General features: G+C 45.1%; 1 protein-coding gene across 1 annotated transcript; it reads left to right on the top strand.

Moving 5' to 3' along the window:
* Window positions 1–2002: 2002 nt before the first annotated feature.
* On the top strand, window positions 2003–4507 carry LOC123144188 (uncharacterized). The gene is made up of 4 exons (XM_044563237.1): window positions 2003–3132; window positions 3612–3682; window positions 3785–4019; window positions 4108–4507. The coding sequence occupies exons 1-4, from the start codon at window positions 2962–2964 to the stop codon at window positions 4315–4317; spliced, it is 687 nt and encodes a 228-aa protein (XP_044419172.1). The 5' UTR covers window positions 2003–2961; the 3' UTR covers window positions 4318–4507.
* The last annotated feature ends 17728 nt before the right edge of the window (window positions 4508–22235 follow it).

Here is a 22235-nt window from a genome sequence, read left to right on the forward strand (position 1 = left end):
CAGTTCGTAACAGGCATATCTCAATGGCTGACTTCTAGTGCACAAAACAAGATCATATTTGGTCCCAACACAAATACATGATCGTAAGCATTAAGACCTCATACTTGTACCTATTTTTATTACTAGTGTTTGAATCATCATTTGCTTGATTGATCCGGTCAAAAGCTGGAATTGATCCTTTAACAAAAGCTTGCTAGAGACCATCGCTTCAAGGGAGCCTCCCTCTCGTGGGTTCGATAACCCGGGGTCATCTGTAGGAAAACAGGTGCGGGATGCTTTCTGTTCCTTCGCGGGATCACTAAAAGGAGGTATCAAGCCCTTTTTCTGGTACCGTTGCCGAGGAGTAGTTTAGTGTTCCTAGTCCTTTTGTTTAGAGCTTTTGTTAAAGTTTAGTTTTAGTTTTCTGTTTTATTTTAAGTTTTACTTTCGTTGCAAGTCTTGTTAGTTGAAAACCCCCCAAAAGATTACCATGGCTCGTAATCTTGGAAGTTTTTCTACTCCCAGCAATAACTTCATGCATGAACCCATAAGACAACCCGAGGTTGCAGCCGCGGAGTATGAGATCAAACCTAACTTAGTTTCCATGGTTTGACATGATCAATTTGGAGGCTCTGCTTCTCAAGATGTCGGTATGCACTTGCATAATTTTACAGAACTGTGCAACATGACACACATTAAGGATTAGACCCTGATGCTTTGAAATTGCGTCTATTTCCTTTCTCTCTGAGAGGAAAAGCAAAAGGATGGCTTCTAGCTCTACCTAGAGGCAATATAACTTCTTGGGTTGATTGTCGCAATAATTTTTTATTTAAGTTTTGTCCACCTGCAAAAATTATGCATCTTCGTTCTCAGTTTGCAAGTTTCAAGCTGGAAGAACGTGAGCCACTAGCGCTTGTGTGGGATAGAATGAAAGAAGCCATAAGAAACTGTCCTAAAATAGCTATCTCTGTTGTAGCTCTTTTCTGGCCCCGAATTCCAACTGTCGGCAATCGCCCTCTTGTGTTAGAACCTGCAATTTAAGAGAGAAAAGACATTGGAATGACACCTAAAAGTGAAATATAACTTTAAAACAATGTAAATTACAATAGAAAAACATGATGCAAAATGGACGTATGACGACGTTGCAAGGGATTGAGCTCGAGAGGGAGAAGTTGAGACTTGAGAGACAACGAAAGAGTCGAGGATCATGTTGCAGGACACTAGCCTTTTGGATGAGGAAGGCAAGAAGTGGTGATCAACATGAAGAAGATTATCAACGAGTGCAACAATGGAGGCGTTTGATTCATTTGTGTATCGCATATTTATGTATGAATTCGTATATTTTATTTTGACATGTAATGAATTGTTGAATTTTCATTGAATTGTTGAATTGTTGATGAATTTGTTCTACATGATAGAGGTGCATGGATTTGCATGAATATGAGCATTGACATATAGAGAGCGCGGTTGTCCGCGAGGAAAAATGAGGAGCCGGTCGATGCTGTCCGCGGGAGCGTCCGGTCGCGCCAGCATACGTTTAGGGGGTCGGATTTGCTCAGTGTGGTTGTAGATGCTCTAACCGAAAATTCACTTTGGCACATGGGAGAATATGCTCCTGTCATCGAAAAAAGTCAAAATGTCAAAAAAATTGAAAAAAATCCCGATATTCTATATGCACACGGCAAGTTTCATGAAAAACCAGCATTTGTGGCTTGTGTAAAAAGACAAAAGAATGTCTCATGAAAAACCCTTTTTAACACCGAATTTTGCCTTTTTCACGCGCTACACAAAAGTTATCGGTTTTTCACGGTCAAAAATTGCAAAAAATACTAAAGGGACCAATAAACTTGGACGGAGGTAATATTTTGTGATCTTGGGCAGCCTAGAATGTGAATTGGCTGTTTTTCAGCATCTGATTCGGCAAGATTCGGATTTGAGGACAGTTCCGTCATTCCCCAGCCTAGCAGCAGCATCAATATTTATTTGGCAGAGCTGCAATGTCAAACGCCATTGCCCACCCACCGAGCCCCACCGCACCCATCATCCTGTATCAATGCGTGCGGGGCAGCAGCGGCAGCAGCCATGTCGCAACTACCATCACGCACACCCACCCACAATTTGTGGGTCGCGGCTTTCTCTCTCCAGAGGACAGGCTGCCGGGAAATAAAGAAGGGATCCCAGCCATCCATGGAGAATTGGAGAGGTGGAGAGGGGAGAGAGACAAGCCGGCGTCCATGTCCTGACGTCCACCCACACCCCCCGATACCTGCTTTTTCCCAGGGCTGGGATATGTGGCCATGGCATTTCTAGAGGGAGAAACACGGCAAGGGGAGGAGGTACGGGGCCGGTCTGCATCGTCACATTCACACTCCCCTTTCCTTTGTCTCCCTCCCCCAGTCGCTCGCTCTAGTAGCCTCCTCGCCACCAATGACACGAGAGACGACCGACTGGTTCGCTGAGGCCGGGCGGCAAGCGAGCGAGGGAAAGGAGAGACAGCGCCCCACTACTCCCGTCCACTCCATATGCCATTACCACCCACCACCTCCCCCTCTACCACCGCCCACTAGAGCCGAGCCGAGTCTGCCTAGAGAGAGAAAAGAGTTGTTGCCTTGTTGGTGTTCATTGCGTGCGCGCTGGCCTCCTCGCCTTCCCTCCCTCCCCCTGTTCTCATCCAGCCTCAGTCACCATGGGCCTTTTTGGGTTTTCGGCACCACCATCTCACTCATGGGTCAGAGCAGTCCCCTCCGCTCCCTCCCTTCCCTTCACACGGCGCGGGAAGAGAGAGAGAGAGAGAGGGCGGACGGAGCAGGCGCAAGAAACTTCCACCCACACCTCCCCTGCTTCCCCTTCCAACCTTTATTAGTATTATCTCCTTCCTTCCCCCCTCCCTCCCTCGGTCCCGTCCCCTCTCGCTTTCTCCCCCGTCTCTCCACGATCCGCCGGGCTTCTTCTTGTTCCCAACCGTGGTGAGGTGAGGCGGCGATGAAGAGGGCTCACAAGGTGGTCCTGGCCCAGCCGGCGGCGGCGGCGGCTGCGACGCCTCCTCGGCCGCTGCCTCGAGCGCCCCGGCCCGTCCGCGGCGACGGGGGAGAGGCGTTCAGGGCGAGCCAGAGGTACCAGAGCCTCCTCCAGGACTACAAGGAGCTCCTCAAGGTGGGCGCGCCGGCTTCGTTTACTGTTTCTTTGATTTTGATCCACGATCTGATCTCAGGTTTGGGGGTTTTCTTGTGTCGATGTCAAACTTGTTTTCTTGTTCTTCGCCTTGTGTTTGATCTGATCTTTGTGGTTTTACTGTTTCCCCCTTTTCCCCAGGAGTTATTCTGCCTTTTGTTTCTTGGGGTGTTTATTTTGGATCTGGCGTTCTTAGGGTTAAACTCAACCTTCGGGGTTAAATTCGAGGTTCCAAGTTTGATCTTTTCGCCTCATCAGAGCATATGTTCAAGATTTGATTGAGGCGTACTAGTCCATTTTTCACTCCATTCATGATCCTTTTAGCAAAGGATCGTGCATTACTTGGCCTGAACGGATTTTCAGCAAATTGCCTTCTTGATTTGTTAATCTGTTGGGTTATCATGTGCGAACAACACTCAGGCCGTTGGTGTCTGATGATTTGCTTTTGTTGACCTCATCAGGAAACTGCCGCAAAGAAGAACAGATTGCATTTGGAGAAGCTGAAAAAGCAAAGGCTTTCGGCTGAAGTCAAGTAATCACCAAATGCTTAACTCTTCGTTAAATTTTCTTATTGGCAATCAACGCGCTCCGATGATGAACACCATGTTCTCATTTGAACCCTATGATATTGCAGGTTTTTGCGAAGAAGGTACAAATCTATGTCAGAAAATCCATCTCAGACTGCTGTTTATAGATTGAAGAACCCGGCAATGGCGCCTACTTCCCGGACCGCGGTGTGGGTTGATCACCACCGGCCCGTTCAGGCTGTTGGGAGTTCAAGCAAAGGTCATCAGCCCGCGCAGCAGCAAAGGCAGCATCAGGTTCCGCGGTCGTCTCCGGTTATTGACCTCAACGAGGCTTGTGAGCTGGTAACGGTTTTGGAAATGTCAGCTTGCTAGTGCCATTGCTGTTTAGATATGCCATCTGAACTTATCTGAATGTGTTTTGCTCTTTCAGAGTTCCTCCGAGGAGACGGAAGAATTTCATGGTTACCAGGAGACTGTTAGGGCGGACAAGGTGAACAGGTACCTGTTAGAGGGCAATGTTGTCGCCGGTCCTAGTGACTCGAAAATGCCGGCGTTCTGGGATGCCCGGAACTCTGCGGCGGCGCGCGCCGCCGGGAAGAGGAAGATCTCATGGCAGGATCAGTTGGCTCTTAGAGTATAGGTTGCTGGATTACAATGTCAAGTGTGGTTTTAGCAGGAGTCATGCCTCATCTCTGGTCCTCGAGCTGTAAAAGAATCCCTCCTTCGAGTCATCAGTGGATGTGTAGTTGCTTCGTGGTGCATCATCAGTGGATGTGGATAAAATGAACCATAAGTTCGATCTGAGAAAGAAGATGACATAGTTGATGAAATTTTGTCGTTCTTCCTGGGCATAATCTGGATGTGTCTTGCGGTAGTCGTCTGGTAGAAAGGTCTCATTAATTTCATATAAATCAAGCTCATTTCCGGCGAAGAAGGGAGGATAAGATCCAGGATTCTCATTAAGATCTCAACGGCGACCTTGCTTTCTTTTTCTGAACTGAAAACTGTAGGCACGCCCCTACAGTTATTTTCTACATGATGCGTGCTACTTGTAACATTGGTTGCAATGTTAACTCTAGTTTAGATACCAGTAGTAGTAAGTAAACAAATATATTTGGTAACCTGGAAATGAGGAAATAATGTGAAGTAAACAAGCTGTTATTTGCAAGCACTGGAGCAAGTATAATAGCAGGCTTATAGCCCGCTTACATGACAATTTTGCTTAGAGCAAGTACAATAAAGTACAGTCACAATTTTGCTTAGAGCAAGTACAATAAAGTACAGTCACAGGCTCTCATGCAAGAGCCAACTGCATGTGCTCTTAGATATTATGTGAGAGTGAAAGATGGGTCATGTATTAATAAAATAGCACATACTTATAGCTAATTATTATACATATTGGCTATCAGATTAGTTATATATAACATGACACTTTCTTATAACCAATAGTTGGCTATATTATTAACCATGCTCTTATGTGGAAGAGAGACATAAAAAAGTAAGGGAAGTCGGCTCTTGCATAGGCTTGTAGCCTCCTTATATGACAATTTTGCTTATGTGGAAGACATGCATGAAAAAAATAAGGAAAGTGGGCTCTCGTGCAAATGCAATAAATATGAGAAAAGAGATAGAGAGAAGATGAGAAAAAGTACTAATAATCTTATAGTCCACCTTATAGCTAAGAGCAAATACACTAATGGGCTTATAGCATGCTTACATGATACTTTTGTCTATGTGGAGGAGAGAGACATAGAAAAATGATGGAGTGAGCTCTCATGCAAGAATCTAGCTATATCCGCACTCCTAGACAAATGCAATAAATATGAAGAAAGAGATAGAAAAAAGGTGAAAAAAGTAGTACTCTTATAGCCAACCTTATAGCTAACCTTGTTATATAAGTGACTATAAGTGATGGCTATATATGACATGGCAACATCATATAGCCAGCAGTTAGCTATACTATTAACCATGCTTACCTTATTGTATGGGTGACTATAAATGATGGCTATAGATGATATAACAACATCATATAGCCAGCAGTTGGCTGTATTAACCATGCTCTTAGTAAACAAATAAATTTACTAATGTATCTTACATAACGCGTGATACCGTAGGCCCTAGGGCATCTCAAAAGCGGACCCTCATATCGCCTACAAACGTCTATGTTTGGACCGCGAAGATTAGCAAAACTTCTAACGCTATCTCGCATCAGTCCGTGGACCAACCAGAAGCAAACTAGGAGGGCTTTGCGAGAGTCTGGACCGTTGTAGGACTCCGACATCTGGCCCTACCTAAAACCACACCCAAACCCGACGTCTCCATCCCTGCTACTCGCTGGTGCTATGGCCCTGCTACTCTATGCACGTGTACGTGTGTAAATGTGGCTTTGTCACCTTTCTTGATGTTATGCTGAGGACTCCGCTAGCCAATGAACGATCCACCACAGCAACAACTCGGATTTCGGCTATGAGTTTGTTATCATACGTAGTAGCAACACTACAAACGAATATTATTCGGCTTTCTCTTGAATGAGTGTGTATGTGGTAAACAAAGGGGACTGATCAAAAGAGCTCGAAAGATACAAATATGAAAGGTCCATAGTTCCCAAAAATTAAGCCACAGCGAAACTCTATGCATGATCACTTACTTGGCATAATCCTTTCATGTGACAACCAAAGTTTCAGCAAATAATGATTGAAATGAAGTGCTTAAGAGCCTTGAGGATTAGATAATTGTGGGCATATTTATGAGCACTCTAGCATCATGTTTTTCTACATGCCTTTCACTCCCTAACTTAAGTTTTTCATGGCTCCATCGAAGAAAACTCTTCCGTGCATTCCTGACAAGCAAGTGTTGTCTAGAATAAATAGAGTTGAGTGTTGCAAAGCTGTTTTGTCTAGGAGATCAAAATACTTTGTGTTGATTATCTTTGCTTCACTAACACTACACAATAACCATGCCACCGCTATAGCTGCACTAAGCTTTCAGGTCAAGAAGCGGATGGCTATCTAGGCGTACCGATCATAAGTGAACCAAAACCTTTTCGTTATTTTGGTTTAAACAACTGAGTTCCTTATGATTCGGATTTCTCTCTATGTTGCTCGAGGGCGATAAGTTTAAGCTTGGGAAAGTTGACGAGTGATATTTTTACACTCATTCACCCTTAGTTTAAACTGAGATACTCCCTCCGTTCCTAAATATAAGTCCTTTTAGAGATTTCACTAGGGACTGCATACGGATGTATATAGACATACTTTAGAGTGTAGATTCACTCATTTTGCTTAGTATGTAGTCCGTAGTAGAATCTCTAAAAAGACTTCTGAAAGCACAAGTGCTCCCTGGGTGATTTTGGTAATTAATGTCAACATATCTCTTGTTGGACTAATACTTTTATCTAGTATATTTCAGATGAGTTCAACAGTGGAGTGGCGTGGACAATAGGATGTGAAACCCCTTCGAGAAGCTAAGGACAGGATTGGCAAAAGCTCAAGACTCTACTTTTTCATTTTAATGATCCAAGATCACATTGAGTCCATAGGAAAGCCAATACTATTAAAAGGGGATGAGGTGTTGCTTAATGGCCCGCTTTCTCAAAGTGCTTAGTGATATGCTCCAAAGCCCTCAACCACTTTCTCATTTCCACATATGTCCCAAACATAAAGTCAAACTCGGCCCCACCGATTTGATCTAACCGGCGCCACCGGGTTCACTTGACATAGCCACTGCCAGAAACCCTAATCAGTTCGGTCTCACCGAGATGGGCTTGCAAACTCTCTGTTTCCTGCTGCAACTATTTTGGTCTCACCGAGATATGCAATCGGTCCCACCGAGTTTGCTTGACCAACTCTCTGTTTTGCTTATTACCAAAATCGGTCTCACCGAGTTTGTGTAATCGGTCAAACCGAGTTGAGGTTTTACCCTAACCCTAGCACATCGGTCCCACCGAGTTGATCATATCGGTCCCATCGAAAACTCTAACGTTCACATTTTGAACTAAATCGGTCTGACCGAGTTTGAGTATTCGGTCCCACTGAGTTTGGTAAATTGTGTGTAACGGCTAGATTTTGTGTGGAGGCTATATATACCCCTCCACCCATCCTCCATTCGTGGAGAGAGCCATCAGAACGTGCCTACACTTCCAGCATTCATTTTCTGAGAGAGAACCACCTACTCATGTGTTGAGACCAAGATATTTCAATCCAACCACAAGAATCTTGATCTCTAGCATTCCCCAAGTTGCTTTCCACTCAAATCATCTTTCCACCAAATCCAAATCTGTGAGAGAGAGTTGAGTGTTGGGGAGACTATCATTTGAAGCACAAGAGCAAGGAGTTCATCATCAACACACCATCTATTACCTTTTGGAGAGTGGTGTCTCCTAGATTGGTTAGGTGTCACTTGGGAGCCTCCGTCAAAATTGTGGAGTTGAACCAAGGAGTTTGTAAGGGCAAGGAGATCACCTACTTCGTGAAGATCTACCCAAGTGAGGCAAGTCCTTCGTGGGCGATGGCCATGGTGGGATAGACAAGGTTGCTTCTTCGTGGATCCTTCGTGGGTGGAGCCCTCCGTGGATTCATGCAACCATTACCCTTCGTGGGTTGCAGTCTCCATCAACGTGGATGTACGATAGCACCACCTATCGGAACCACGCCAAAAATCTCCGTGTCTCCAATTGCGTTTGCACACTCCAATCCCATCCCTGTACTTTCTTGCAAGTTGCATGCTTTAATTTTCGCTGCTCATATACTCTTGCTAATCTTGCTTGAAATGTATTTTGAATGTTTAAACTTGTGCTAAAATTCCACCTTAACTTGAAGAACTTAAAAACTGCTACTTTTCCTTGTTGAGGGTCTAATCACCCCCCTCCAGACACCTCTTCTCGATCCTTTCAACTTCTATTTAGGAACAGAGGTAGTATTTCATTAAAACCGAGATATTCGGTCCGATATTGCTACTAATGACTAATGAATGCAAAATAATCCACAAATCCTATCTTTGATATGTTTCCATAGGAAATGGGCTAAAAAGGGAAGGAATCATGTATGAACATGTAAACAATTGGAAATGAAGAAAGAAGGAATCACCAGGAGGTGCAACAGAAGAAACAACACAAAAGACGGCGTTCCATACGACAGCGAGCACCCGTATGAGCGGTCGTATGGCATAAATTCCGAGGAAGCTAGTCCACCTGAATAACTTATATAAAGGGGACCCCATAGAAATGTCAACAGAGATGCGTCGAACGAAGCCAGAATAGAACAATCGTCATACCCTTTCATTGACCCTAGCGGCCACCATTTCCATCTCCATAGCCTCCATCACCACCATAGTACAACTCCCTCTAGCTCATACTTGTAATCATGCATCGTACAAAGTAGCCATTGCTAGACATATTTGCAATCAATCAATCTTCAAGATGTGTTCTTCAATGTTTTGTTCTTGCGATCTAATCTCCACGTGTGAGTAGTTTGGTAAGTTATGGGTTGAGGCATAGGCCTTGCCACCCTCTGTATTTGTTGTGGGGATCAATGGAAGTGCTTTGAATTAACATCCCGTATGTGTGAAATAAAATTGTTCCGAAGATGTCTTTTGTCTTGTCCGCGATCTTCATCCCTCCAGGTACCCAGGATCATGGAGATCGAGCAACGGTGAGGCTAAGTGCAGGGAGAACATGAAGTGCTATTCTGAACACCAGTGACATAAGGGTTTAGTATAGTAACACGGATCTAATCCTTGGGGATTCGTGAGGTGTAATCATAAATGCCCAAAACTCTTGTCCGATTATTATTGTTAGGGTATATTTCTCCCTTAGTGGTTTTGGTGATTGATGATAATGCATTTGCGGAATAATCGTGTGCATTGAGCATTTCAGATATTCTATGGCACAAGACGATTTGAGCCCCTCGGAGTTATAGAGTGAAGACATTTACTTTCCCCGCCTTTCTTTTTCGGTGGACTTGAGTCGTAAGAAAACCGTACTATCAAGAGGGGTCCGCATCGGAAAGGTTTGGGTGGAATCATCACTTACTCATCTTCATTTGCACCCACTTCTATTCCCGTACCTTTGGAGTTCATCTATGTGCTTCTGATAACCTGTCCCGAGGCAGCGGGAGTACCGCTTGTGCGGTACTGCCGCTGATCCAGTTTCGCGGCCACTGCCGCTTATTCTTTGTGTTCTGTTGCTTCTTCGCGCTCAACGGCAGTTGAGCGGAAGTAGAGTAGCAGTACCGCTTGCGGTACTTCCGTCTCTACTACCGCCCATCTCCGCTGATCTCCCTGTAGCTCACGAACTTAAGCAGAAGTGGAGCGTTAGTACCAATTGCGTGCGGTACTACCGCTTCCACTATCGCTTACTCATGGCCTTCTGGACAGGTTTTCCACTGAGCGACGGTAGGATGGCAATAGGACAGCGGTAGTACCGCTAGGGCGAGCGGTAGTACCGCTCCGGCGGCACTACCATCTCGTGGCTCTCTACCAGTGCACTTAGGTCTGGAAGTACCGCCCGGGCGGTAGTATCGCTCCTAGAGCGGTACTACCGCTTGTGTGCGGGACGTGGACAGAAAAACGATTGGATTTGTCCTCACTATATATAGGGGTTCCTCTTCCCCAAGAATACTTACCTCTTTCTTCCCCAAACTCCATTGTTGCTCAAAGCTCCATTCTCGCCCGATCTCTCTCCCTAACCAACCAATCTTGTTGATTTTCTAGGGTTTGGTTGAGAGGGCCCCCGATCTACACTTCCACCAAGAGATATTAATTTGACTCTCCCCACGAATCCCTTGCGGATCTTGTTACTCTTGGGTGTTTGAGCACCCTAGACGGAAGAGGTCACCTTGGAGCCACAATCCATTGTGGTGAAGCTTCGTGGTGGTGTTGGGAGCCTCCAATTAAGTTGTGGAGTTGCCCCAACCTTGTTTGTAAAGGTTCGGTTGCCATCTTCAAGGGCACCACTAGTGGAATCACGACATCTTGCGTTGTGCGAGGGCGTGAGGAGAATACGGTGTCCCTAGTGGCTTCTTGGGGAGCATTGTGCCTCCACACCTCTTCAACGGAGACATACCCCCCCTCAAGGTAAGGAACTTCGGTAACACATCCTCGTCTTCACCGGCTCCACTTGTGGTTATCTCTTACCCTTACTTTGTGCAAGCTTGTATTGTGTGGTATCGTTTGCTTGCTTGTGTTGTGGTTGTTGCTAGTATCATATAGGTTGTTCACCTAGTTGCATATCTAGACAACCTTTTGTTGCTTAACCTAATTTGTTAAGAAAAGCTAAAAATTGGCAGTTGCCTATTCACCCCCTCTAGTCAACCATAACGATCCTTTTGATTATTATTATCTTAATTATCGAGGCAACCCCGTGCGACAGGTAGGGCATGTGGTAGGACACTGATTCTTGATGCAGGACTCGTGCCGATCAGGATTCTTGATGCAGGGTTCATAACAAGTACATATCAATGGGTAACTTCCGGCGCACAAATTAAGATCATATCTGGTCCCAACAAAAATACATGGTTGTGAGCATTAAGACCTCATACCCGTACCTCTTTTTATTATAAGTGTTTGAGTCATCGTTTGCTTAATTGATCCGGTCAAAAGATGAAATTGATCCTTTAATGAAAGCTTGCTAGAGACCATCGCTTCAAGGGAACCTTCCTCTCATGGGTCCGATAACCCAGGGTCACCTCTGGGAAAATAGGTGAGGGATACTTTTCTGTTCCTTTATCGGATCACTAAAAAGGAGGTATCGTAGCCCCGCCATAGTTGTCATCATAGCCGGTTGAAGTAATGGAGAGTGTCAGTTCCAGCATCCCGCCACCACGGTTGCAGCGCCTGCCAAGTCATGTTCACTGCTGAAAGCTCTAACGGTCATAGTTCCAACACCCGGTGGTTGTTATTCCAGCACCCACCGGTTGTGGTCACCACTGGAAGCTCCCCGTGTTCGCTCAACATTCATCCATCAGGATTCCAACATCTATCCATTGCCATGCCAACATCAACATGTCACGGTTCTAGTACCTAGCCATCGCCATTACAACATCCAGATGTCGCGGTTGCAACACGCCACCGGTCATGTGGTCTCTACCATTCGCTACACCCCGGTTGACAGTCGTAACAGCTGGGTGGTCGCACCATCTCTCCAGACATCCACATATATTGCCCACACATCGAAGCAGGGGAGTGGAGGTGGGTGCGGCTTTGAATGAAAAAGGGAGAGATTGGGAATGATATGGTCGTTGTGGGGAGGGGTTAGAGAAGGATAGGGAGGTCGCGTGCATTGGAGCTTAAAGGAGAAGTGAGCGACGGGGCATGATTTTGATGAAGCTTTTTGTCAAAGGGGGGAGAGAGAGAGTGAGACAAGGGGGAGAAGAAACATGTGGAGGAGATCAGCGTAGCTGGATGAGGATGGGAAGGAGTGGTCACTTTGTTTTAGATGTGGGGCCTATAGACGAGGGGTGCAGAACCTCGAAGCAGCGCCGCCCATGATTTGCCTCACACGTGCTAATCGCAACATTTCCACATGCATGATATACTTAAGAGCATATCCAACAGATCCCCCAAAACAATTAAAATCCCCAAACAACTACCATTTGAGGTACTTTGGACAATAAAAAACTCCAACATATGCCCTATCTCTATATGGGGCCCCAATTTTTTTTACAAGTGCCCTAAATTTTTCCTACAGCTGTTGCATATTTGCAGCACCTCTAGTGGCTTCCCCAAAACCAAAAATGTTGCGGCTGAAACCTATGCATCGCGGTGAAACTTCTCCGTCGCCGACCGTCGCCACCCCACGTCGATTTGGGCCGGTTCCCGCTGCCACACGCTGTCGCCTGCCGCCGTGACTCCGTCGGCCGCCCCCAGCTCCACCGCCACCCCGCTGCTCGAGACATCTATCGTGACCCATGAGTCGCTAGCGAATCTAGGGACGATGTTGCCTCATTCCGGCTGTTCCCAGACCGACCGCTACCTGAGATGGTCATCCTAGCACCGCCACCACCCAGAGATGTATATTAGCGGCCGCCGATGAGCCACCGCTCCTTGCCAAGATTCGAGCACTCGGTCGGCGTGGTGTCGCTAGATTTATCTGCATCCCCCGGCTCCCCTACGGTCCCTCCTGCTACTTCTTGAGCTTGCGTTGATTTTTTCCTTTGAAGAGGAAAGGGTGATGTAGCAAAGTAGAGATAAGTATTTTTCTTAGTTAAGAACCAAGGTATCAATCCAGTACGAGGAACAAGCAAGTCTCCAATCTATGCACCTGCACAAACTAACAAACACTTACACTCAACGCGAAAAAGGGGTTGTCAATCCCTTCACGGTCTCGAACAAGAGTGAGATCTAATAGAGATATGTATGAAAGATAAATAAAAAGGCAAACTAAAGTAAATATAAATAAATTGCAGCAAGGTATTCTTGGGTTTTTTGCTTTATATATCAGAAAATATATGATGGAAAATAGACCCGGGGGCCATAGGTTTCACTAGATGCTTCTCTCTTGAAAGAAAACATACGGTGAGTAAACAAATTACTGTCGAGCAATTGATAGAAAAGCGCAAAGTTATGATGATATCCAAGGCAATGATCATGAATATAGGCATCACGTCCATGTCAAGTAGACCAAAACGATTCTGCATCTACTACTATTACTCCACACATCGACCGCTATCCAACATGCATCTAGAGTATTAAGTTCATAAGAACGGAGTAACACCTTAAGTAAGATGACACGACGTAGAGGGATAAACTCAAGAAATATGATGAAAACCCCATATTTTTACCCTTGATGGCAACAATACAATACGTGCCTCACTACCCCTACTTTGTCACTGGGTGAGGACACCGCAAGATTGAACCCAAAACTAAGCACCTCTCCTATTGCAAGAAGAACCTATCTTGTTGGCCAAACCAAACCAATAATTCGAAGAGATATGCAAAGATATTTGATCATGCATAAAAGAGTTCCAAAAAGACACAAATAATATTCATAGACAATTTGATCATAAATCCACAATTCATCGGATCTCGACAAACACACCGCAAAAGAATATTACATCGGATGGAACTCCAAGAACATCGAGGAGAACATGGTACTGAAGATCATAGAGAGAGAAGAAGCCATCTAGCTACTAGCTATGGACCCGTAGGTCCATATGGTAAACTACTCTCGCTTTATCGGAAGGGTAATAGAATCGATGTAGATGCCCTTCGTGATCGAATCCCCCTCCGGCAAGGTGCGAGAAAAGGCCCCAAGATGGGATCTCATAGGAACAGAGGCTTACGGGGGTGGAAAAGTATTTTGGTGGATGCCTCTGATGTTGGGGGAATATTTGGGTATTTATGGAGCAAAGATTAGGGTTGGAAGGTCTACGAGGGGCCCACAAGCATGGGGGCGCGCCCCTAGGGCTTGTGGCCACCCCGTAGGTCTTCTGGCCTCCTCACCATGTCTCCTGGGTGTCTTCTGGTCAAAGAAAAATCATCGCAAAAGTTTTATTCCGTTTGGACTCCGTTTGTTATTCCTTTTTCGTAAAACTCAAAAACAAGGAAAACACAGAAACTGGCACTGGGCTCTAGGTTAATAAGTTAGTTGCAAAAATAATATAAAATAGCATATTAATGCATATAAAACATCCAAAATAGATAATATAATAGCATGGAACAATAAAAAATTATAGATACGTTGGAGACGTATCAAGCATCCCCATGCTTAATTCCTGCTCGTCCTCGAGTAGGTAAATGATAAAAACAGAATTTTTGATGTGGAATGCTACCTAACATATTTATCCATGTAATCTTCTTTATTTTGGCATGAATATTCAAACCCATAAGATTCAAAACAAAAGTTTAATATTGAGATAAAAACAATAATACTTCAAGCATACTAATAAAGCAATCATGTCTTCTCAAAATAACATGACCAAAGAAAGTTATCCCTACAAAATCATATAGTCTGGCTATGCTCCATCTTCATCACACAAAGTATTTCATCATGCACAACCCCGATGACAAGCCAAGCAATTGTTTCATACTTTTGGTGTTCTCAAACTTTTTCAACTTTCACGCAATACATGAGCGTGAGCCATGGATATAGCACTATGGGTGGAATAGAATATGGTGGTTGTGGAGAAGACAAAAAGAAGGAGAAAGTCTCACATCGACTAGGCGTATTAACGGGCTATGGAGATGCCCATCAATAGATATCAATGTGAGTGAGTAGGGATTGCAATGCAATGGATGCACTAGAGCTATAAGTGTATGAAAGCTCAAAAACAAACTAAGTGGGTGTGCATCCAACTCGTTTGCTCACGAAGACCTAGGGCAATTTGAGGAAGCCCATCATTGGAATATACAAGCCAAGTTCTATAATGAAAAATTCCCACTAGTATATGAAAGTGACAAAATAAAAGACTCTTTATCATGAAGAACATGGTACTACTTTGAAGCACAAGTGTGGAAAAATGATAGTAACATTGTCCCTTCTCTCTTTTCTCTCATTTTTTGTTTGGGCTTCTTTGGTCTCTTTTCTTTTATTTGGGCTTCTTTGGCATCTTTTATTTTTATAATAAAGTCTGGAGACTCATCCCAACTTGTGAGGGAATCATAGCTTCCATCATCCTTTCCTCACACGGGACAATGCTCTAATAATGATGATCATCACACTTTTATTTACTTACAACTCGATACTAGAACAAAATATGACTCTATATGAATGCCTCCGGCAGTGTGCCGGGATGTGCTATGATCAAGAGTGACATGTATAAAAAATATGAACGGTGGCCTTGCCACAAATACTATGCCAACTACATGATCATGCAAAGCAATATGACAATGATGGTGCGTGTCATAATAAACGGAACGGTGGAAGTTGCATGGCAATATATCTCGGAATGGCTATGGAAATGCCATAATAGGTAGGTATGATGGCTGTTTTGAGGAAGGGTATATGGTGGGTTTAATGCACTGGCGAAAGTTGCGCGGCACTAGAGAGGCTAGCAATGGTGGAAGGGTGAGAGTGCGTATAATCCATGGACTCATCATTAGTCATAAAAAACTCACATACTTATTTCAAAAATTTATTAGTCATCGAAACAAAGAACTACACGCATGATTCTAGGGGGATAGATTGGTAAGAAAAGACCATCGCTCGTCCCTGGCCGCCACTCATAAGGAAGAGAATCAAAAAATAAATCATGCTCCGACTTCATCACATAATGGTTCACCATACGTGCATGCTACGAGAATCACAAACTTCAACACAAGTATTTCTACCAATCCACAATTACTCACTAGCATGACTCTAATATCACCATCTTTATATCTCAAAACAATATGCAAGTAATCAAACTTCTCATAGTATTCAATGCTCTCTATATGAAAATTTTATTATATCCCTCTTGGATGCCCATCATATTAGGACTAAATTCATAACCTCAGCAAATTACCATGCTGTTTAAAGACTCTCAAAATAATATAAGTGAAGCATGAGAGTTCAACAATTTCTATAAAATAAAGCCACCGCCGTGCTCTAAAAAGATATAAGTGAACCAATAGAGCAAACTGCCTAGCTCAAAAGATATAAGTGAAGCACATAGAGTATTCTAATAAATTCATGATTAATGCGTGTCCCTCTTAAAAGGTGTGTACAACAAGGATGATTGTTGAAAACTAAAAAGCAAAGACTCATTTCATACAAGACGCTCCAAGCAAAACACATATCATGTGGTGAATAAAAATATAGCCTCAAGTAACTTTACCAATGGAAAGAAGACGAAAGAGGGGATGCCTTCCGGGGCCTCCCCAAGCTTAGATGCTTGGTTGTCCTTTAATAGTACCTTGGGGTGCCTTTGGAATCCCCAAGCTTAGGCTCTTGCCACTCCTTATTCCATAGTCCATCAAATCTTTACCCAAAACTTGAAAACTTCACAACACGAAACTCAATTCTCGAGAGAAGCCACTAGTGAAATGTACGCCCCCCGCGTCTCTTCTTTATTATATTTTCCTTCGCGCTCTATTTTTATTTGCTTTTATTTTCAGATCTATTAATCCAAAAATACAAAAATACCTTGCTGCAATTTTTATTTATTTATTTTATCTCACGTTCCCGCGAGATCTATTTATCCAAACTACTACAATTTTACCTATCTTTTTACCCGTGAGGGATTGACAACCCCTCTCTTACGTCGGGTTGCAAGTATTTGTTCTTTGTGTGCAGGAGCAGTTTACGTGGTGTTGCGTGGTTCTCCTACTGGTTCGATAACCTTGATCTCATCATTGAGGGAAATACCTACCATAGATGTGCTGCATCATCCCTTCCTCTTTGGGGAAATACCAACGTAGTTCAATCCGCATCAATGACAACCTCTACTTCCCTCTGCGAAGGGCATATCTTTTACTTTTACCTTCTACCTCTATACAAGAGTCATGGTGATCTTCACCTTTCCTTTTTACACTTTTTCTTTTTGGCAAGCACTATATGTTGGGGAAAGATCCATATATATATATATATATATATATATATATCCACTCGGATGTAGGTTATCATAAATTATTATTGTTGACATTACCCTTGAGGTAAAAGGTTGGGGGGGGGGGGTGAAACTATAAGCCCCTATCTTTCTCTGTGTCCATTAAGGTTTTGAACCCATAAGTATCGCGCGAGTGTTAGCAATTATGAAAAGACTAGGAGATGGTTGAGTATGTGGACTTGCTATACAAAATCTCTTACATTGACTCTTACCAATATTATGATAAATTGCAATTGCTTCAATGACTAAGATCGTGGTTTGTTAGTTTTCAATAAAGTTTCTGATTCATACTTTACTTTGTGAACGAATTGTCACTTTAGCATAAGAAATTATATGACAATATATATTGCTATTCTAAAGATGATCATGATGCTCTCATGTCCGTATTTTATTTTATCGACACCTCTATCTCTAAACACGTGGACATGATTATCGATTTGGCTTCTGCTTGAGGACAAGCGAGGTCTAAGCTTGGGGGAGTTGATACGTCCATTTTGCATCATGCTTTTATATTAATATTTATTGCATTATGGGCTGTTATTACATATTTTGGTACAATACTTATGACTTTTCACTACTGCAGGATACTGCTAACGTGACACTATGATCAGAGACCCTTCGACGAAACTATGTGCGATGCCATAATCGCAAATGGTGGTGTAAAAAAACCGTCAAAAAAGTTGCAAAACATTTGCGATGGAGGATGCATCAAACACGGTTCAGATTTTAGTTGCGTGTGCGATGCAGGGCATAACGTTCAGCTCAATTAACTATTTGCGATGAGGAGGAACAAAAGAAATGGGCAGCCATATGAAGGTGTGTGCGATGTACAGCATACGGTTCACTCGGATGAACTGTTTGTGATTAGGCAACACAAAAGAAACGGTCAGCCAAATCAAGGTGTGTGCGATATACGACATGCGGTTCACTCGGATGAACTGTTTGCGTTGAGACATGAGAACAGAAATGGTTCAACTTAACAAGATGTGTGTGATACGCGGCAAACATGTCGGGACCCCGATTCCAAGTCACACCGATCTAGCCTGTAACACCTCATATCACTTTGCGGCCTCACGCACGGTACTCCCACGGGTGTCGCCTTACCATGGCCCGAGACCGTTTGCGCCTTTTGGCTCACGTATATGACAATGTCGCTAGCATCCATATGACAGAGAACCCGGGCCGACATGGCTAGTCGTGAACCCAAAGCGGCACTAACGTATGGGGACAGGCATACATGAATCAACATCGAACGTGTCGGTCAGCAGCGTGCGAATCCGGGCTGTAGCACTGGGCTAACAGGACTCCGGGAACCCGGGCTGTAGCAGGCTAGGCAGGACTCCGGTTGTCACCGCGTGACATTTCCCCGAAGGGACAGACACAGGAACGATATGAAACACATGCCGGCCAGTCAAGTGTCCAGAGCAGTAGTGCTGGGCTAGCAGGACTCCGGTGAACCGGGCTGTAGCGGACTACTATGGCTCAAGGAGGCACTAGACTACATTTCCCCATAAGAGAGGCTGCTAAGGATAGACAACTAGATTGTCGGATCCCACACATACCAAGCATTTCAATCATACACACAATATGCTCGATATGTGCAAATACAACAAGGCATCACAACAAGACTCTACGACTCAGAGTATTTATTCATTAGGCTCCGAAGAGCCAGATATTACAAACATGGGTCTCATGACCCAACATTCAGAGCATACAAGTCAAAGCACATGCGGAAGCTTAGCATGTCTGAGTACAGACATCTACAAATGAAAAAGGCTGAGAAGCCTGACTATCTACCAGATCCTGCCGAGGGCACAAGATCGTAGCTGAGGTATCAAGCTAAACGTCGAAGTCCACACGGAACTACTAGCGAGACTGACGTCTCTCTGCAAAACATAAAATAGGCAAACGTGAGTACAAATGTACCCAGCAAGACTTACATCAGAACTAGCTACATATGCATCGGTATCAACAAAGGGGGTAGTGGAGTTTAACTGCAGCAAGCCAGCTTTGACTCGGTGGCTATCCTGAACTACGACTGGAAGTAACTCTTTTGAGGTGACGCACACGAGTCCACATATTCACCATATCAATACACCACTATGGATCCGCTCCCGTCTCCCTACGAGAACGCCATCCATAGCACTCACGCTTATCTTGCGCATTTTAGAGTATCCACTTTCACTTGTCTATGAACTGTACAGGCAACCCAGAAGTCCTTTACCGCGGACACGGCTATTCGAATAGATGATGGTAACCCTGCAGGGGTGTACTTCTTCACACACGCTCTCGCCACTTACCACCATGTACACGTCGTGTACCTCGGCAACCTTCAAGCTTAAGCCTGGCGAGGGAGTCGGCCACGACCTGACTAACCACACAAGTCTCTAGTCCAGGTTTATCGCCTATTCGGGTTCCATCCGCAAGGAGATCCGGCCGGGGTGTCGCTCACGGCCCCAAACGATGTGAACAGGGTTCCCAAGCCCACCTCGACGGATGGATCTACGCTTGGTACACCGTGCCACGGTGCCTAGTCTGTCCCAAGCCCACCTGTACCGGGTACCACTTGGTAGACTACTAACACTACCTACAAACACCAGAAACTAGTTGCAACTCCTGGACAGAGATCAAGTTGATTAATAAGTCGAGAGGGGCACTTAAGCATTCCAATGTGTGGTAGTAACTGTTCATGGATCACAAACACAGAACTCAGTTCCTGAGGACGGTTTCAATGAGACAACCCACCATGTACTCCTACATGGCCTCTCACCGCTACCTTTACCAAATCGTGTTCACACACTTAGCTCTCAACAGTAGGACATGTTCACCACATTCCAATTCATTCCCGATGAATCAGACCTGACACAACTCTAAGCAATAGAAGGCATGACAAACAAGCATGAATGAGTAGGCACATCAGGGCTCAAACAACTCCTACTCATGCTAGTGGGTTTCATCTATTTACTGTGGCAATGACAGGTCATGCAGAGGATAAAGGGGTTCAGCTACCGCAGCAAGTAACAGATAGATCGTTGTTGTCCTAATGCAGTAAAAGAGAGCAGGAGCGAGAGAGTGGGATTGTATCGGAATGAACAAGGGGTTTTTGCTTGCCTGGCACTTCTGAAGATAGCATTGAGTCTTCATTAGTGTCAACGATCACAACGGCGGAACATCGTCTACTGAGGGGGGACAAACACCGGCAACAGAGAGGAAAACCAATCAATGCAATGCAACAATATGATGCATGAATGTGACATGGCAATATGCTATGAGTTGAGCTAATGCAGCTAGCAACAAGTGCAAGGGAGTCCATTTGAACCAAAGGTTCAAATGCAAACTCTAGTTTGAGCATTTAAAATGCCATTTGAAAGTTTTCACTTATACAGCAGGTATAAGTTGGTTTTTCATGCATGAAAGTAGCATAAATGGATAGATTGGATTTTTCTGATAATTTTTCATATATAAATTATTTGATTTGGAGCTACGGTTGAATTTCTATGAATTTTAGAAGTTTGCACTATTTTCTGGAATTTCCTGTATAAGAATAATTCCAGTAATTGGATTACTGCGTCAGCACTACGTCACTGTGACGTCAGCTGGTCAACGGGGCGGTCCAGGTCAAACCTGACCTGTGGGGCCCGCACGTCAGTGTCACATCTAACTAACTAAATTAGTTAACACTAATTAAATGCTAATGCTAAACAAACAGGGGCATGGGCCCACCTGTCAAGGCTCAGGCCAGTCAAACCCCAGTCCACCGGGGTCAACCCACCAGAGTTGACCCGCGGCTCATCGCCGGCGAAGCCAGAGACGGCGGAGACGTTCGGGTTTGCATCTCCGGCGACCAAAGGGGCGGATGAGGGCATCTACGCGGAGCTGGGACTCGCCCGCATCCATCTGTGCAAATGGCAGGGGCTGAGGTGGCCCGAGCTCACCGGAGGCAAGCTCGCGGCGGTGGCCGGAGTTCGGGCCAGCACGGGCGCGGGGCTATGCTTGGCGAGCGTGCGATCTGAGGGGCTGGGCGGGCTCCTGGGAGATCCATGAGCTCGAGGTCGTGCTCGGACGTGAGTTCGGTGACCTGCAACGACGACGGCGACAGGCGCGGCGGCGGGAGCTTTGGCCGCGGTGGCCAGGGGGACTAGAGGAGGGATTCGACAGCGGGGAGAGAGGGGTTGGGAGCAGGAGCTCACAGGGAGGCGGTGCAGTAGGTCAGTGGCCTCGGGCACGTCCTTGACGGCGCGAATCGACGGCGAGGGGCTCGGGTGCCCGAGGTTGAAGATGACCGTGATGACGATGAAGCAGGGCCTCCCGGCGTCCCGTAGCTTGATTGGGAGGACGACGAGGTTTCTGCGGTGCTTCTGGACTCGGCGGAGGGGCGAGGGTGCACGATGGCCGCGGCAGCGGCGAGCGGCGGTCTCGGGTGTGCTCGGCGGGCGTGAGAGAGCGAGCCAGAGGAGGGGAGGGAGGTCCAGAGAGAGGAGGGAACAGCGAGAGGGCCAGGGCGTTCTCTAGACGCGTCGGGTAGGCTCGGGGGCGCCTCGGTGGCAAGCAGGAGGTGGCCAGGGGTGGCTGCGCCCGTCGACACGCAGCAGCTCCTACTGGCGCCGGGAAGAAGACGACTGGCACTGGGCCGCACAGTGTTGGGCTATCCGGTGGGCTGGCAGGTGGGCTGTGCCAGGTAAGTGGCCAGGTACTTCTCTCTCTCTCTTTCCTAATTTAGTTTCTGTTTTCTATTGTTCTGTAGTCTTTAGGGCTTTATTAAAAATACTTAGACAGATCCAAAAATCATCAAACTGCTCAATGCCACTTTTTGGAATATAACCAACAGCAAACATTTTAGTTCATGATTATTTGAGCATTTAAAATATTTAATAGCATTTAAATGCCCAAATGCAAATACTATATGATTTAATTCAGAGCCCAAATATGTCATGGAAAAATGTGCAACACGTCTGGTTATTGCTTCCAGCATTTCCCAGAAATGATGAACATTTTTGAAAGCCATTTGGAGTCACTGAGAATATTTTAGTTGAACCTA

Source organism: Triticum aestivum, chromosome 6D (genome assembly GCF_018294505.1).
Source record: "Triticum aestivum cultivar Chinese Spring chromosome 6D, IWGSC CS RefSeq v2.1, whole genome shotgun sequence".
Taxonomy (NCBI): domain Eukaryota; kingdom Viridiplantae; phylum Streptophyta; class Magnoliopsida; order Poales; family Poaceae; genus Triticum; species Triticum aestivum.